General features: G+C 21.7%; 1 protein-coding gene across 5 annotated transcripts in view; it reads left to right on the top strand.

Moving 5' to 3' along the window:
* The window catches only part of LOC122507743, a 77,643-nt gene that overhangs the window by 23,805 nt on the left and 34,389 nt on the right, over nucleotides 1-19,449 (top strand). For 4 of the 5 annotated variants that reach the window (XM_043620606.1, XM_043620609.1, XM_043620608.1 and 1 more), the window contains exon 1: nucleotides 14,571-15,393. The exons of the other annotated variant lie outside the window; for it this stretch is intronic. In XM_043620606.1, coding sequence (XP_043476541.1) covers nucleotides 15,312-15,393 — 82 coding nt within the window. In that variant the 5' untranslated portion in view covers nucleotides 14,571-15,311. Of the gene's footprint in view, nucleotides 1-14,570; nucleotides 15,394-19,449 lie in introns of those variants that run through there. 5 annotated transcript variants of the gene reach the window in all.

The raw sequence follows: 19,449 nt of genomic DNA on the forward strand, positions 1-19,449 counted from the left end.
AAGATATACGGCTAATCTATAGTTTAATCTGGAAGCCAATTTACAGACAAAGCAACAAAAAGACAAAAAAAGGGAAAAAAAGTTCTTTTTTTAAACAATTTTTTCCTTTGAAATGTTTTCTATATACGCTAGAAATTTTAATTTTATTTAAATTATATTTTGAAAGTAATAAAAATATTGAAATATGACTATTAAAAATAATAGTAATAGTAATTGAATATTTTTTATATTTAAAACGCTCTGTTTGTAATTAAAGTTTATTATAATAAGGGAATTTAAAGGTTTTGGTAATTTTTTTCTAATAAAAAAATTAAAATTAAAAATCATCACGTTTAGGCCAAAATATTTTGTAAATTAAAAATTTTCTTTGGTAATAATATTTTTTCTTAAATTGAACAGTGATAAATCGATTTTTAAGGATTTTAATAATATTTTGAATATGTGTTTATCTCAATTTTTTTTAAATTTTGTTATCTTTAGATAGATTGTATATTATATTATTAAGTTATAATTATTTTTTTATAATTAATTTAAAATTGTAATGACGAATAGAAATTATCAGAATTTTTTTCACTTTTTTTGATTAAAAGACTAAAATTTTGTTAAATATTATGTTTTGTCAAATTGAAATTATATGCAGATTTTTGTTCTTTACTTCTAAACAAAATTAGAAAATTGGTAAACAACTGTGATTAAGAAATAGAAAATTTATTTATTTTGCATTATTTTTCTTTATCATTATTTTATATCATAAGAATATTGTTACTGTAACTTTATCAAAATTATTTTCATCGTTTTAATTCAATTATTGTTTTCTAGAATTTTAAATTATTTTTATGAAAATAATAATTGAATTCCTTAAAAAAAATTTTTTATTTATGAAAATTATTGAATTCCTGTGAAATTTTTATTATTTATGAAAATAATTAAATGTTCACAATATTTTATTCACATTTTATTAAAATTTTTTTTAAATAATTGAATTCGTTTTGGGAAATTTGATTAAAATCGTACCTAAAATTCTTTTTTAAAATCAATTATTTTTTAGAATTTTTGAAAAAGTTCTTTTAAGAATTTTCAAATCCATTTATTTACAATATAATTTTATGAAAATTCAATTATTCGCAAATTCTTCAATTAAATATATATTAGAAAATAAAAACTTCAAATAATTTCGAAAAAAATTCAATTACACTTTTTTAAAAAAATTAATTTCACAGAATTGTTAGTAAAAAGTATGAAAAATTCCGATTTGCAAAGATTTTAATTTAAAACCTTTTCAAACTTCAATGATTTTTAAAAATTTACGCTATTATGCTCTTAGATATTCAATTACTATCTCAAATTTTAACTGAAGTTAATTTTTTAATTAATTTCTATTAGAAAATTCTAAGAGAATTCAATTGTTTAAATAAATAATTTATGGAATAATTGAATGTTTCTCAAAATTGAAAATTTTTATCGAAAAATTTTTAAATAATTGAATTCTTTCGACGAATTATAATAGAATTTTAAATAATAATTACATTTTTCGAGGAATTTGATAAAAATTGTATTAAAAATAATTTGAAATTCTGCAAGAAATTTTATTAACTATATGAAAATAATTGAATTCTTGTAAAGAATTTTATTATTTTTTGAAATAATTGAATCTCTGTAAAAAATTTTATTATTTATGAAAATAATTGAATTATTGCGAAGAAATTTATAAAAAATTTGTAAGTAATTGAATTCCTGCGAAATTTTTATTATTTATGAATATAATGAAATGCTTTGCGTAGAATTTTATTAAATCTTTTTTAAATAATAGAATTATTTTAAAAAATTTTTATTAAAGTAGTTAAATTAAATATTTACATACAATTTAATTAAAATTTTTTTTAAATAATTGAATTCGTTTTAGGAAATTTTATTAAAATCGTAAATATTGAAAATCCTTAAAATTAGAAAAATTTATGGAAATAATTGAAATTAGGACAAGAATTTTTTTGACATTTATGAAAATAATTGAACTTTAGAGAAGAATTTTGTTATTTATAAAGATAATTGGGATTTTTACGAGAATTTTTTTTAAATTTTGAACATAGTCGAATTTTGTAAGAAGAATTTTATTTTCTTTTTGAAAATAATTGAATTTCTGCAATTATTTGTAATTTCTTCAAAATTGAATTTTTTTAGTGTTTTCAACAAAAATTCAAATTAGAAAATTTTTAAATTCTATTATTTTTAAAATTGATAATTTTATTTTAAAAAAGTTTATTTTTTTATATTTTTATTGAAAAATTTTAAGTTAGCCGCACGAAATGTTGCTAGTTAGTTATTTAAAGAAAAAAATAATAAATAAATAAAATAGAAATAAAAAATAAATTTAAATTCAATAAAAAAATAACTGAAACAATAAATTAAAAAAGTACCTGAAAAAATAAATGAAAAAAAATAAATAAATAAATACAAATTTTTAAATTATTTTGATAAAAAATACATGAAAAGAATAATGTAAATACTGAAAGCAATTAAGAAAGTGTTTGATTTGCCATCATTTGCAATTTCCCCCTTTTGATTCTTAAAGATGACGACTTTTCAACATCGCGCACAGGGGAGAATATATAAGTGAATAAAGTTTTCATGATATTGAGTTGGACTTCAAAGTAAGCAGTTGAATAGAAATGAGATCGAATGAGATCAAATAGAATCGATTGCTTCTTTTATCGAAGAATGGGATTTCGTTGCTAAGTACTTGAAACTCTGCTTCAATATAATACTATTCACTTGCTTATACATATACCACTGTTCTTTAGAGAACCATTGAATTCGAATTAGCATACACATCATTTCCATCAATTATCCTTTTTCTTTTTCTATTTTTTCTTTTCCTTCTTCTTTTTTTTTGTTTGACTCTCAATAGAAAGTTTCTTAATTCAATTATTATTTAACTTCTTTGCGAAGAAATTTTTTTTTCTTCACTTTTCATCAATTACCAAAGAGAAATCAAAATTGAAAAATTACGCTGGGAATTTTGAGTTGAAATTGGCGAGAATTAATTTTCCGGACGATTGAGTAATTTTGTGACTAATTAATTGCATAATTAGCTGTCTAATTGACTGACAGTAAAAATTTATAAATTAGTTTCTTTGATTAACTACAATTTTGAACTAAATTTATTAATTTATTAATTTATTTATTAATTTATTCATTAACTTATTTGTTAATTTATTTAAAACATTAATTAATTAATTAATTAATTAAAATAATTAGTTTATTTATTTATTTACCTAATTCATTTGTTTATCAATTTATTATTTAATTTAACTAATTTAATGATTGATTAACTGCATAATTAGCTTACTAATAAAATGACAGTAAATTTTCTTTAATTAGTTTCTTTGATTAACTATAATTTGTTACTTAATTTATTAATTTCTCAACTAAATATTTTGCTTAATATTTACTGAAAAATGTACCAAATTACTTGCAAACTATTTACTAAATACTTTACTAAATATTTTTAATAAAAAATTTTAAAAATTAAAAAAATTTTCTAAAGAATTTGCTAATTGATTATTCAGTAATTATTTATTATTAACTAGATAATTTTCCAACCAATTCTTCTTTAGACAAATTATTATTCAGTGTTACATATTTATTACCTTCGTATTTCTACTGGAAAATAATAATTCATAGCGGTCAGTTTCGTAAAGGAATAAACTATATATATATATACAAAAAAAGAATTCTAGTCACACGATTAAAAAATAAGGAAGATATGTAAAAAGTTAAAGTGAAAAAAACTTTTTTTCACATAGTTATGGAATGTGTATTATAAAACGTGTATAATAATCATCGCAATGCCTTCCTTCTTGCAAATAAAATTTCTCAAAGCGACTCTGTAATTTGACAAATAAATAAATTACTTTATATCTCTAGTTGCGACTATAAAATTATAGTTTCAAAATTACAGTGATTTTTTTTTTTATCATAGAATGTCGGTGTAAGAAGCAAAAAAAAAAAATTATAGTGTCCAAAAGAAAAAATTTTTCTTTCATTTGAAGAACTTAGACAAAAATTCAAGTCATGTTTTACGAATTTTAAAAGACTCAAAAATGTTTTTTTAAATTTAAAAAAAATAATATGTTTTTAAAACATAATTTCTTTATTTTAATACTCATTTTGGATTGAAAAGATGGAAGGGCTTAAATTAAAAATTAATATTTCTTCAAATTAGGAAAACTGTTCGGTTTCTTAGTAAAATTCTATTTCAATGAGAAAAAATAGTAGGTGGATCTTTAATTAAATGCAAAACTGTGCGGATTAAAATTTTAATCTAGAATAATTTAAATTTTCTACAAATTTATAATTATTAATTAAATTTATTCAAAATTTCTCTGAACTAGAAGAACTGTTCAGGCCCTTGCTAATATTCTATTTTAACTAGAAAAAAATAATTTTCATTTTTTTTATTTCAATTAAAAACAATCACATTTATGAAATCAAATTTTAAAAAATCAAAATTCATTCAAATTTATTTTAAATGGGAAAACTGTCTAAATAATAATTTTTTTTCAGCTTCATTAATTAGGAAAATTAGTCAGAAAACCAATTAAAATAATGTTTGGGTGTTTTTTTTGGTTGAAAAAAATTGTGACAATTTATGAAATTGTTTAACAATTTATTGTTGTTATATTTTTTTTTCCTAAATTGTACTTAAGGCAGTTATTTCTAGTTCTTCTAGTTAATAAGTTATAGTTCTTCTTCTTAATTTCTAGTTTTTTCTCAATTGAACAATTTTTCATAAGTAAAACATTTACTGATAATTAAAAATTGAAAATTAATTAATTAAAAATTGTTAAAATAATTTATTGTTATCAATTTTATGATGTTTTTAAGGACGTTTATCCAAAGAAATGCAGACATCTAGAAGAATAATTAATTAACATTTAAATGGTAATTAAAATATTGTTATTAATAGCATTTTTTATAAAGTTATCAATTTTCAAGAAAAAATATTGACAATCAAAAAATTTATATATTTAAACAATTTACATATGATCAAAAATTTTTTTTTATACCGCATCTGTAGAATTTTTCAAAAATGATTCGATTTTAATGTAATATGGCAAATATTTTCAACAAAAAATAATTCTCAACAACTTCACCGTTCAGATTTTTAAACAAACATTCTATTTAGATAATATGCTTATTTGTTTAAAAAAAGTCAACATTTTCTTTTAAACAAATAAGCATATTTTCAAAACTGTCTGTCTAAACATCTGAGCGGTGACGTTGTAGAGAATTATTTTTTTTTTCGATGAAATTAAGCGATGTGACAAAAAAAAATTTGAATCTTGTGTAGTGTTTAAAAAATAAATTTTTTGATTGTCAATATTTTTTTTTGAAAATTGATAATTTGATTTTTATAAATTAAGGTAAATAAAACGAAATCATTCGTACAATGAAAAAAATATTTATTCACTCCAACGTTTCGAAATCTAAATGATTCCTCTTCAGGGAGTCTATCCAGAAAGATATATACAAAATTAAAATAATAATAAAAAATAATTTAACAAAAATTATTAACAAAATTATTTTCATTTTATTTTGAATTAATTTATTGTGAACCGTTATTTATTTAATTATTTATTATCTATGTGTTATTAATTTATTTATTGTTTTTATACCAAGACGGATTATTTTTTTTATTTATGGTTTATTTATTTAGTTTTTATTATTATTTATTATTTATTATTAATTTTTATTTATTATTATTTTCTATTAATTTTTAATAATTTTTCATAATTGTATTATTATTTTTTTAATTAATTTTTCATAAATGTAATTTTTTTATATAGCAATTCTTTATTAATTTTTAATTTGTTACTAATTTCCATTCTTTTATTGTTGATTATTAATTTTTTCTCTTTTTAATTTTCAATTGTTAAATTATTTTTTATTATTATTTTAATTTTGCATATAATTTTTATTATTATTTTAATTTTGTATATAATTTTTATTATTATTTTAATTTTGTATATAATTTTTATTATTATTTTAATTTTGTATATATTTTTTGGAATAGACTCTCTGAAGAGGAAATCATTTAGATTTCGAAACGTTGGAGTAAATAAATATTTTTATTCATTGTCCGAATGTTTTCGTTTTGCCTTAATAATTTATAAAGGATCTCGGACGTTAAAGATTATTTGACTAATTGATTTTTATAGAAAATACTATTACTAATAATATTTTAATTACTTAAATGTTAATTAATTTCTTTTCTAGAGGTTTGCATTTTATGTGCGATGAACCACCTTAATACTTATTATTATTAAAAAAAGACGTTTAAAAACAAAAATCCAAAAATCGAGCTTGTCAGAACGTCAGAGTATTTAATGACGAAAATTTAGAAAAAAAAGTCGTTCCGGTTAAAAAATTGTAACCTGTAGAGTGATTTGAAACAAAGAAGTACAGTTTTCGCCACTGTGCCTGTGCATTACAAATGAATTTTTTTCTCCAAAAATCAACAAGAAAATTAGAGGGCGAGACTGGGAAGCAAAATTGTTTTGAAAAAACAAAAAAAAAACACCCTAAGGACACACTCACTTTAGGGAAGTGAAATAAGGAAGAAATTTTGGGAATTAAGAAGGGGGGTGGGAGAAGGGGGAAGACAAGCAGTTAGATAGGAAGAAGACCCTCTTGGACTATGAGGGGGCGACTGTATGTGACATCCTTGCTTATTTCCTCTACACAATATGGCAGATTTCGAGGTTTTTAAAACTCATGATCCGTGAGAAAATCCGTTGGGGGACACACGCGCACTCACAATATACATATATGTCTTCATACACATATATCTAGAGGACTGCGAGCCTTATTCTGGAAGCAAGTGCGTAAGCCAGACGAGCGGACTTGAACTCACCAGCAAACTACTTAAGTAACTCAACCATGCATGGTTCCCCGTACTTGCGAGCATTACAGGTGAATTACAGTAGTAGTAGGACGAGTCCTACTTGTCCGCGAAAAAGGGGTTTTATACAAAAAAAACAAACAAAAAGAAAAGAAAAGAAAAAACTAGGAAAAAACATGCTTCTGTAATCCATGATCAAGAGAGAAATATCGAAGGAGAGTGCCAGTTCTTGATCGATTGCGTGCGATGTAACAGACTCGCTATCATCTCTTTTCAGTCACGCGACATTTGTAAAATATATTGCGAGTGATTTTTTTTTTGAAAATAGATTGGAAAAAAGGATTTTTTTTCTTCTCTTTGGCAGAATGTCTATGTGATGGTGATTTATATTCTTCTTTATAGAGGACTCAGTTATTTTGACCTAGTGGATAAATGTTAAGATGAGTTTTCGAGAAAGTAATTGGCACTCTTGTGATCAATTTTAGCTTTTGGAATTTTTGACCTAAAGGAACGAAATTTGGTCAAAATTTCCGTTTTTCCGTGTGGATTAGACGAAAAATGTTAGAGAAATATTTTGAATTTGATTTTAGTATTCTTACTTCTTGGAAAATTAGAAAATGTTCAAAAAATTTCTGATTCTTTTTTCTTTTCCTTAATTACAAAAGAAAATGGAACGAACAATTTTTAATTTTTTTTCTTTTTAAGAGGTCAACAATTTTTTACCTAAAGCACTAAAATTTGTGCTTGATTTGTGCTTGATTTTAATGTTTTCTGATCAAAAAACATAAATTTTTGGGAAAAACTAACTTTATTTTTTTTCTGTTCCTAACCGTAATTGTTCTTGACTAATGGAATTAAAATTTGATTAAAATTTTTATTTTTTCTTGTAGAATACAGGAAAAATATTACGAAATATTTCGAATTTGATTTTAATATTCTTTCTTCCTAAAAAATTGGAAAATTTAAAAAAAATATTCTACTCCCTTCTTGCTCTCGTTTTAAGATCATTAATTTATTACCTAATGAACTAAAATTTTGTCAACATTCGTGTTTTTCCAGATAGCTTAGAGAAAAAATGTAGTGAACCATTTTTAAGTTTTGTTTTTAATGTTTTTTAACCAAAAAAGGCAAAATTTTGGAAAAACTAAAATTACTTTTTTCCTGTTTCTAACAGTAATAATTTTTTGCCTAATGAACTAAAATTTGGTTTTTGGAAAAAATAATATTACCTTTTTCTATTTCTAAAAGTCATAATTGATTACTTACGGAATTAAAATTTGGTCAAAATTTATATTTCTTCTTGTAGAATAAAGGAAAAATATTCACAAATATTTCGAATTTGATTTTAATATTCTTTATTTTAATATTCTTTCTCCTTCAAAAATTGAAAAATGTTAAAAAAATATTCTACTCCCTTCTTGCTTTCGTTTTAAGCTTTTAAGATAAATAATTTTTGACCTAAATAACTAAAATTTTTTCAATATTTGTGTCTTTCCAGGTAGATTAAAGAAAAAATATAGTGAACCATTTTTAAGTTTTGTTTTTAATGTTTTTTAACCAAAAAAAGGGATATTTTCAAAAAACTAACATTACTTTTTTTCTCTTTCTAACAGTAATAATTTTTCCCCTAAAGAACTAAAATTTGGTCAATATTCGTGTTTTTCCGAGTAGATTAGAGAAAAAAATGTAGGAAATTATTTTTAAGTTTTCATTTTAATGTTTTCTGGTTAAAAAAAAAAGAATATTTTGGAAAAACTAACATTTCCTTTTTCCATTTCCAAAAGTAATAATTTTTAACTTATGGAATTAAAATTTGGTCAAAATTTATATTTCTTCTTGTAAAATACAGGAAAAATATTACGAAATATTTTGAATTTAATATTTGATTATAATATTCTTTCTCCTTCAGAAATTGAAAAATGTTAAAAAAATATCATACTCCCTTTTTGCTCTGGTTTTAGGATCCACAATTTTTGACCTAAAGAACTAAAATTTGGTCAATATTTTTGTTTTCTAGGTAGATTACAGAAAAAATATAGTGATTCATTTTTAAGTTCTGTTTTTAATGTTGTTTAGTGAAAAAAGCGAAATTTTCGAAAATTTAACATTACTTTTTTCCTGTTTCTAACAGTAATAATTTATGACCAAAAAAACTAAAATTTGGTAAATATTCGTGTTTTTCCAGGTGGATTAGAGAAAAAATATAGGAATTAATTTTTAAGTTTTAATTTTAATGTTTTCTGGTAATAAAAACAATTTTTTGGAAAAACTAACATTTCCTTTTTCTATTTCTAAAAGTCATAATTTTTTACTTATGGAACTGAAATTTGGTAAAAAGTTGTATTTCTTCTTGCAGAATACAGGAAAAATATTACGAAATATTTTGAATTTGATTTTAATATTCTTTCTCCTTGAAAAATTGGAAAATGTTAAAAAAATATTCTACTCGCTTCTTGCTCTCGTTTTAAGATCAATAATTTTTCACTTAAATAACTAAAATTTTGTCAACGTTTGCGTTTTTCCATTTAGATTCCAGAAAAAATATAGTGAACCATTTTTAAGTTTTGTTTTTAATGTTTTTTAGCCAAAAAAAACGAAATTTTCGGAAAAACGAACATTGCTTATTTTCCTGTTTCTGGCAGTAATAATTTTCGACCTAAAGAATTAAAATTTGGTCAGTATTTGTGTTTTTCCAGGTAGATTAGACAAAACATATAGGAAATAATTTTTAAGTTTTGATTTTAATGTTTTATGGTCAAAAATCATAAATTTTTAGAAAAACTATGTATGTAACAGTACTTTTTTTCTATTTCTAACAATCATAATTTTTGACTTATGGACCTAAAACTTGGTCAAAATTTATATTTCTTCTTGTAGAATGCAAAAAAAAAACAAAACGAGACATTTTGAGTTTGATTTTAATATTTTTGTGTTTTAAAAAATAGAAAATGTTTATTCTCGCTTCGTTTTTAGGGTTAAAAATTTTTGACCTAAAGAACTAATGTTTGGTCAATATTCGTATTTTTTCATGTCGATTAGAGAAAAAATATACAGAATCATTGTTTATTATTCTTAATTTTTAATTATAATAGTTTTCTTTATCCAAAAACGGACAATTTATGAATAACGAACATTAATTTTTTGTACTATTTCTAGCGACTATAATATTTTACTTGAAAAACTGAAATATTTCTTAAGCTAAAACTTAAATCTGATTGAAATTAGGAAAACTGGACAAGTCCTTGATAAAATCCTATTTCAAGTAGAAAAAAAAAGTTTCCTCTTTTCTAATTTAAATTGCCCTACTTTTTTCTACTGAATCCCTTCAACATTCATAATAGCCCAGACAGTTTCTTCTACCCTCTGCGATATAAAAACCTCTTCTTTAAAACAGAAAAATCGAAGCAATTTTATCAAAAAGAAATCTTTTCATTTTTTCTTTTTTTTTGTAGAAATAGAAGAGAATTTTTCTAAAAATTCAATTTTATCATGAAAAATTGCCTGGGAAATTGAATTTTCTTTTCGTTTAAATATATTTGTAAAATCCGTTGACTTTTGGACTTTAAGACAGGAAGGAAGTAGGTCTGTGTGAGTTTAACTGTAGGTATGTCTGGTGTGTTCCCCTTCACAGGAGTTTGAGTGGTATGTAAAGCATTTTCCTGCTCAAAGGAAAATATGGGAAAACATGGTTCGCATAAATCCACATTTTTCTGTAATCTAAACGAAAAAATTCGAATGTTTATTCATTTATTTATTTCTTAAAATTCAATTCCCATAAAGAATTTTATCAACAAATTTTTAAATCATTCAATTATTTCGACGAATTTTAATAAAATTTTTAAGAATAATTACATTTTTCGAGAAATTTGAAAATTATTATTTATTATTCATGAAAATAATTGAATTATTGCGAAGAATTTTATTATTTACGAAAATAATTGAAAACATGTAAAAATTTTATTATTTATGAAAACAATTGAATAATTGGGAAAAAATGTATAGAAAATTTGTAAATAATTGAATTCCTGAGAAATTTTTATTATTCATGAAAATAATTGAATTCTTACAAAGATTTTAACAAAAAAATTTTTAAATAATTGAATTCTGTTTGGAAATTTTATGAAAATAGTAGATACTGAAAATCATTGAATTGAGAAAAGTTTTTAAAAATAATAATTCAATTTTACAAAGAATTCTATTAAAATTTTTGACAATAATTCAATGTCTGTGTGGTATTTTATTATAAAATCCTTTGAAAATAATTGAATTCGTAAAAAAGCATTTTATTATTTATGAAAATAATTGAATTCTTGCGAACGATTTTATTAGAATTTTTTAAAATAGGTAATTGAATTGCAAGAAGAAATTTATTACTTTTAAAAATAATTGAATTCTTGTGAAAAATTCTAATACTTTTGTAAATAATTGAATTCTTTCAAAGAATTAAAAAAACATTTTTTTAAAATAATTGATTTTTTCAAGGAATTGAAATTAATTTTTAAGAATAATTACATTTTTTTAAGCAATTCCTGTAAAATTGTATATTAAAAATAATTAAAATCCTGCAATGAATTTTATTATTTATGAAAATAATTGAATGGTTGCAAAGAATTTTATTATTTACGAAAATAATTGAATTCCTCAGAAAAATTTTATTATTTATGCAAATAATTGAATTATTGCGAAAAATTTTTAAATAATTTAAAACGAATTGAATTTCAGTGATGAATTTTGTTATTTTTCAAAATAATTGAATTCCTGGTAAGAATTTTATAAACATTGTTTTAAATAATTAATTTTTTCGAAATACATTAAATATTATGAAAATTTTATTTTGAATAATTGAAGACTTGTAAAAAACTTCATTTTTGAAAATAATTGAATTTTTCGATTTATTAATTTAAAATAGTGTTAAAATTAAAAATAATTGAAATGCTTCGATGTCTCTTATTATTTATAAAAATAATTGAATTCTTGTTTAGTAAATTAACAAAAATGTTTCTTTCAAAATTGAATTTCCATGAAAAATGTTATTATTAGTGAAAGCAATTGAATTATTGTAAAGAATTGTATAAAAATTTTGTTAAATAATTTGAGTTTTTCGAAATCTTTTTGTAAATGTTATTCTGAAATTAATTGAATTCCTGTGGAAATTTTATTATTTATGAAAATAATTGAAATTTGAATGTATTTTATTTTTTTAATAATTGAATTCTTTTGGAAAATTTTATGAAAATAATAGATATTGAAAATCATTGAGTTGAGGGGCATTTTTAAAAATAATTGAAATTTTGCCAAGAATTTTATTAAAATTTTTGAAAATAATTGAATTTTGAAGAAGAATTTAATTATTATTTATTTCTAAAGATAATTGAATTTTTGAAGAGAATTTAAAAAAAATTTTGAACATAATTGAATTTCTGCGCGAAGAAATTTATTACTTTTGAAAATAATTGAATTTCTCCAATCATTTGTAACTTCTCTAAAATTGCCCAAATTATATAGTACAATTTACGAACTTTTCGTCTTTTCTAATTCAAATTACGGACTTGGTACTTTAGGGACCTTTTTTTCAAAAAAACGGACTTTTACGGACTGGAAGCAAATTTACGGACCTTTACGGAATTTACTTTAAATTTTTAAAACAAAATTAGATTAAAATTAGAATCGGAAAAAAAAGTTTCTAAAAATTAAAATTCCTTTAAACTAAGAAAACTGTCTAGGCCCCTAATAAAATTCTATTTTAAATACCATCAAATTTTGGCGTTTTTTTTATTTTAATACTAATGTGAAAGAAAATTTACTAAATTTCCTACAGTTTAGTTTGTTGAAAATGAAAAATAATGAAAATTAGTTAAATTATCCAGGTCCTTACTAGTTTCTTATTTGAAAGTATAGTAAATAAAAAAATAAGAAGAATTTAGATTAAAATCTACTTTTTTTCTCTAAAATAAGTAGAAATTTCTGGTAAAGCATTTCTGGTAATTTTTACTACTTTTGGAGTAAATTTTGCTACGTTCGAAGTAAATTTTACTAATTTTTACAAATATTTACTTTTCGAACGTAGCAAAATCTACTTCAAAAGTAGTAAAAATTACCAGCAATGCTTTACCGGAAATTTTTTACTATAAAAAGTAGTAAAAGTTACTTTATATTTTTCTCTGAGTACATACAACAAAATTTTTTCTCCTACAATTATATTTAATTAAAAATAAAAAAATTAATTAAGATATTTCTGAAACTGCAAAAATATGTTTCATTCTTCTTAATACAAAAAAAAATTCTTTCTCCTTACAATTATAATTAATTATAAAAAAAAAACTTCTAAATCACTACAAAAAATACACTTCGAAAAGAAAAAAAAAATCGGAAATATCATTTTCCTCGCGGTATGAATAAGAAAAAAGGAATCTCTCTTACATATATTATCTTGGAGTATCTTTCAGGCATATATAGCAAAATCATCCTGGGGGATCAGAAGAATAAAGTGTGTGTACTTTATACTCATATATATGCATATGTCCGAATGCGTAAGGTGCGTGAATACATATATAAATTTTTCTTGAACGCGTTGAGCGCGACGTATGGACTGGGAATAAATTATCCAGGGTGTCTCTATGGACTCTATGGGTCTATAATGATTTCTTGGCATGGTGGGATGATACAGGAAGTGAACTCACAACAGCGGAACCAGGCGTTCACTCAATGGAAAGTCTTTCAGTATGTCCAAGAGGCTCGCCAAGTGGGCAGTCTCTTCTCTGAAAAACATTCACTACAAAAACTATTCAATAACTTGTCTCTCATTCAAATAATATATAAACACACAGACATTTTGATTTTAACCCTCAATATCTCTAATCACACGCCAATTACACTATACATATCAATAGAAGGCAATTACCCGCCTCTTAGAAATGTCAACAATAATAAACTTCTCAATTCATTGACATTATCATTAATCACACAATTAGTCGGTCAATAATTAATTCGAAACACAATAATTACGGGGATTTTTGTAATAAACGGAAATTAGTCTCTTATTGCTAAATTGTAAATAAATATTATGAATCTAAATAAATAAATAAATAAATATAAACACAGAAATTAAAAATAAACACAAAAATAATAAATAAACACAAAAATAATTTAAAAAAACACAAGAATAATAAGTAAAAAAAATAAATAATAAATACAAAAATAATAAATAAACACAAATAATAAAAAAACACAAAAATAATAAGTAAAAAAAATAAATAATAAATACGGAAATAGTAAATAAATAAAAGATTGACAAATAAAAAAAAGTGAATAAAAAAAGTAAACAAGTACAGAAGTTATAAATAAATAAAAAAGCGAAACACAAAAAACAATAAGCGAACATAAAAGTAAAAAATACAGAAATAGTAAATGAATGAAAAAATACTAAATACAAAAATGACAAGTGAATAGAAAAATAAAAAAATACAGAAATAATAAATAAATAAAACAATACTAAATACAAAAATGACAAGTGAATAGAAAAATAAAAAAACACAGAAATAATAAGTGAACAGAAAAGTAAAAAATACAGAAATAGTAAATTAAAAAAATAGTACTAAACATAAAAATGACAAGTGAATAGAAAAATTAAAAACTCAGAAATAATAAATAAATATTCAATGCAAATTAATTAAAAATTTGAATAAGATAAAAACATTTTTTTTTGAACACGTGGAAAAAATTCGAAAAACAATCGAAGATTGCTTTAGGAAATAAATCAAAAAATTAAATTAGAAAGTGATTTAATTATAAATTCAGTGATGAAATCAGTGAAAGTTGGGGTTTTGATGAAAATGTGATAAATAGGAGAAAAAAAAATATATTTTTTTCTTTGACGTAATGAAAAATACCAGTGCGTGGAAAATGGGGAAAAAAGAAACAGTGATTTGAAATGTGATGAACAAAGTGGGTGAGAAGTGAAGCGATGTATAGGTATATATGACTCAGAGAAAAATGTAGAATCATGTTCTCTACCTTCACACACGTGTATACAATATAAGAATCTTGAGACTTTTATAATACAAATACCGTATATAAAAACCTATAAAAGAATTTTTATATTTCCGGTATTATATATGAGATTTTTACCTTTTTTCCAGTTTTTTTTTGTTTTGGACAATATGAAACTAAAGAGAAATTAAATATTCTTGTTGCGATAAATTGAATTTAGAAGAAATTAAATTAAACTAGGAAAAAAATGAGAAAAGTAGTGAACTGAAAAAGAAGGAGAAAAAAATAGTGAAGTATAAAGGAACATTAAAAATTGTGAACAAAAAATAGTCTCTTAAGAATAAGAGAGAAAATTCATCACTGAAAGTTATATCTTCATTAAAAAAAGAAAAAAAAAATAATAGAAAAATCTCTTCAGAAAATGGTCAGCCAACACGCAATGGCTACTACTGTTCGCAAAGTCAAACAGGAAAACAGATTGAGGAAACTTAATCAGAATCAAGGTAAAAATTGAGAATTTTCTTTTTTTATTTCATTGACGATTTTTTAATTGACTAATTACAAATTAATTGTTTGTTTCAATGGAAAAATATAATAATCATTAATTAATATTAACTCTAATTTTAGAAAAATGTTATTTAGAATGTTTTTAGATTTTTTCTAAAAATGTTTTTCTGTTAAATGTTTCAATAAACAAAAGTTTCAATAAATAAAAGTTTTAGTAAATAAAGGAATCAATATAAACGAAATATTTAATAAATTATTTATACAGTCAGTAAACATTAGTTGCCATAATTTAATTTCGATAAACAGAAGCTTCAATGAACAAAAGCTCGATTAAATATTAACTTTAATGAACATAAATGTTTCCAATAAATACCAGCTGGCATTAATTATCCCTCATCCCAAACTATAATAATGATATACAATTAATTTAAATAATATAATCCATTTTAAGTAGCTTTAGTAAATACTAGCTCAAGTCATGTCAAAGACATGTGTGCATCAATAAAATCTCAAATTTCTTGTCAAACGATACCATCAATCTACGAAACTGGAGCCAAAAGTATCGACACAGGATATAGTATTTTTTTTCTCTCATGCTCGACCGTTCACCTAGTCAAAAATCGAACACTAAATTGTAGTTTACTTTCTCAAAAACAATACATAAAATTTGTGGATAAAATCTTTAATACAATTTTTTGAATAAAAATCTCAAATACTATGAAATTGGTGGAGAAAATCTTTAAAACAATTTTTAAAGAAAAATTTCTACTATAAAATTGGTGGCTAGAATTTACGAAATAATTTTTAAAAAATCTCCAATAATATCATAAATAACAATATTCATTGCAAGAATTCAATTATTTTCAAAAGTAATAAAATTCTTCGAACAAATTCAATTATTTTTAAAAATTTGAACGAATATCTCGTCAAGAATTCAATTTTCTTTATAAATAGCAAAATTTTTCGCTAAGAATTCAATTATTTTCAAAAATTTAAATAAAATTCTTTGCAAAATTTCAATTATTTTCAAAAGTTCTTCGCAATTCAGTGATTTTCAATATTTACTATTTTCATAAAATTTATCAAATAATTTAATTATTGAACAAAATTTTTGACATACAATTCTACGTAAACATTCAATTATTTTCATAAATGATAAAATTTCATTTAGGAATTCAAAATCAATTCAAATTTAAGAAACATTCCATTATTCAATGATATAATAAAATTCGTTGCAATGATTTCATTATTTTTATAAATAATAAAAATCTTCTAAAGAATTAAAATATTGTCAAAAATCTTAATAATATTTTTCTCAAAAATTCAATTCTTCTCATAAATAATCAAATTCTTCGCAGTAATTTAATTATTTTCAATACAATTTTAATAAAATTTTCCAATGAATTCAATTATTTTCATAAATTTTTAATAAATTTTAAAATAATTCAATTTTTGCAAAGAATTATATATATTTTTTTAAAATAATTAAATTCTTTCGAAAATGTTATTAAAATCATATTAAAAATAATTAAATTCCTTTAAAGAATTTGATTATTTATAAGAATAATTGAATTTTTGATCAATTTTAAATAATTTCCTCGAAAAATGCAATTATGTATTCTTAAAAATGTTATTAAAACTTGACGAAAGAATTTAAATTTAAGAAACATTCCACTATTTAATAAAATAATAAAATTTGTTGCAACAATTCGATTATTTTCATAAATAAATTTTCATTCGTCACAGGAAATTAATTATTTTCAAAAATTTTGAAGTAAATTTTGGAAAAGAATTCAATTATCTTGATAAACAACAAAGTTTTCCACATAAAATCAATTATTTTTAAAGAATTTTAATAAAATTCTTTTACAAAATTCAATTATTTTCATAAATATAAAAAATCACAAGAATTCAATTCTTTTGAAAAGTAATAAAATACTTTGCAGACATTAAATTATTTAAAAAATTTTTTTTAAATTCTCGTCAATAGTTAAATTTTAATAAACATTCTATTATTGAATAAATTATTTATTTTTGTATTTAAATAATTGAATTCTCGTAGAATTTTCCAATAAAAATTGAGTTAAAAATGAATTTCGGTTAAAATTTTAGATAATAATTTAATATTAAAAGCATTATAGCATTGACTTGTAGAAATAATTGAATTTTGAAAAGGTTTCATATTCAAATCTTTGGAAATCTAAATTTTTCGTTTTTTTTAAATAATAATTGATTTAAAGAAGAATTTTAGTTAAAAATTGTAGAAAATAATAATTGAATTTAAATGATAAAAATAATTTCGAAGAATTCAAATTTAAGAAAATTTCAATTATTTAATAAAATAATAAAATTAGTTACAATAATTCAATTATTTTCATAAATAACATTTTCATTCGTCACAGGAAATTAATTATTTCCAAAAATTTTTAACTAATTCTGCAGAAGAATTCAATTATCTTGATGAACAACAAAGTTTTCCACATAAAATCAATTATTTTAAGAAATTTTAATAAAAATCTATTCCAAAATTCAATTATTTCGATAAATATCAAAATTAATCATAAGAATTCAATTCTTTTAAAAACTAATAAAATACTTTCTGAAAATTAAATTATTTTCAAAATTTTTAAAAAATTTCCGTTAAGAATTGAATTACCTTTTTATAAATAGTCAGCGAAAATCTTCTCAAGAATTAAATTGTTGTCAAAAATTTTATTAATATTCTCGGCAAAATTTTTTGAATGAATTAGAATATTTTTTTCTGGTCAGAGAAAAAGTTAAAATTTTGTCTGGAAATCAGGGAAAAACAAAATTAAATTTTTGTGGCAACCCTGAATTAGTAATTATTAACAGCATGTGATTGTTACAGAATTCAATGTTAATTTTTTCGACCACTTTTCTCTTAAAATATTAAATAAATTAAGCTATTTTTTTGTGAATAACTCTAAAATATCATAAAGAAGGGCAGTGATGTGAAAAAGTTTTAATATTTTAAAAATTATTTATTAAAAAATAACTTTAAAATTATCACTTCTCAAAATCACTTTTAATCAATTTCTCGTCTTTTCCGATTTCAAAGTATTTTTTTATAATTTATTTTAGAATAATTAAAACTTTTGCACATCACTGCTCTTCTTTATTATATTTTAGAGTTATTCACAAAAAACTAGCTTAATTTATTTAATATTTTAAGAGAAAAGTGGTCGAAAAAATTAACATTGATTTCTGTAACAGTCACATGCTGTTAATTAATCAAATTTTAGTAATTTCTACTAATTTATTAGTAAAATTTACAAATTCAAAAACAAAAAGTAAGTCACTAATTCAAATAATTAAATTCAATTTAGTAAACAAATTTAGAGAGTATAGAAAGAATATAGTAAAATTTGTCATTGTTCCACATGAAGTTTTTTTGCCCGTTAAAAAAATCCCAAATAAAAAAAATTCTTGAAGAAAAAAACAGAGAGAAAAATTTTATTTTGTACAAAAAGAAAACGAAAACATAAAATTTGATTTTTTTCTCTTCTTTGAAAGTTTATCCATCAATTATATTTACAGGCAAGAGTGCATATGTATATATAGTGTAATAAATAATAAAAGAGAAAATAAAACTGTCACGGGAAGGAATCACGTTAACAAGATTGACCTTGTCTCTCTTCAATGTTAAGAAAGTTGCATGGATCTGAATTGTCACATTGACTGCCCAGCAGCTCTCTATACAATCTGCACAGAGACACACACACACACACACATAAACAAATAAATTGTGTATATGTACAAGATGCGTTACAAATTTGTAATAGAAAATCAGGTTTATGTACGCGACTTTCGCAACTTGTGATATGCAGCTGTGGTGAAAATTTTATAATTCATCATTCTTTTTACTATACATTATGCACTAGCTGTCGTACTCGACTTTGATGATTTTTTCCTACTTAGAGAAAAATTTAAAATTTTGTCTTTTAAAAATTCTGCTAAATTTTAGGAATTTTATTTATTACTTTACGTTTCTTAGTTGAAATTAAATTTATTATTATTAAAATAATTAAATC

Source organism: Leptopilina heterotoma, unplaced genomic scaffold (assembly GCF_015476425.1).
Source record: "Leptopilina heterotoma isolate Lh14 unplaced genomic scaffold, ASM1547642v1 Lhet_51, whole genome shotgun sequence".
NCBI classification, from domain to species: domain Eukaryota; kingdom Metazoa; phylum Arthropoda; class Insecta; order Hymenoptera; family Figitidae; genus Leptopilina; species Leptopilina heterotoma.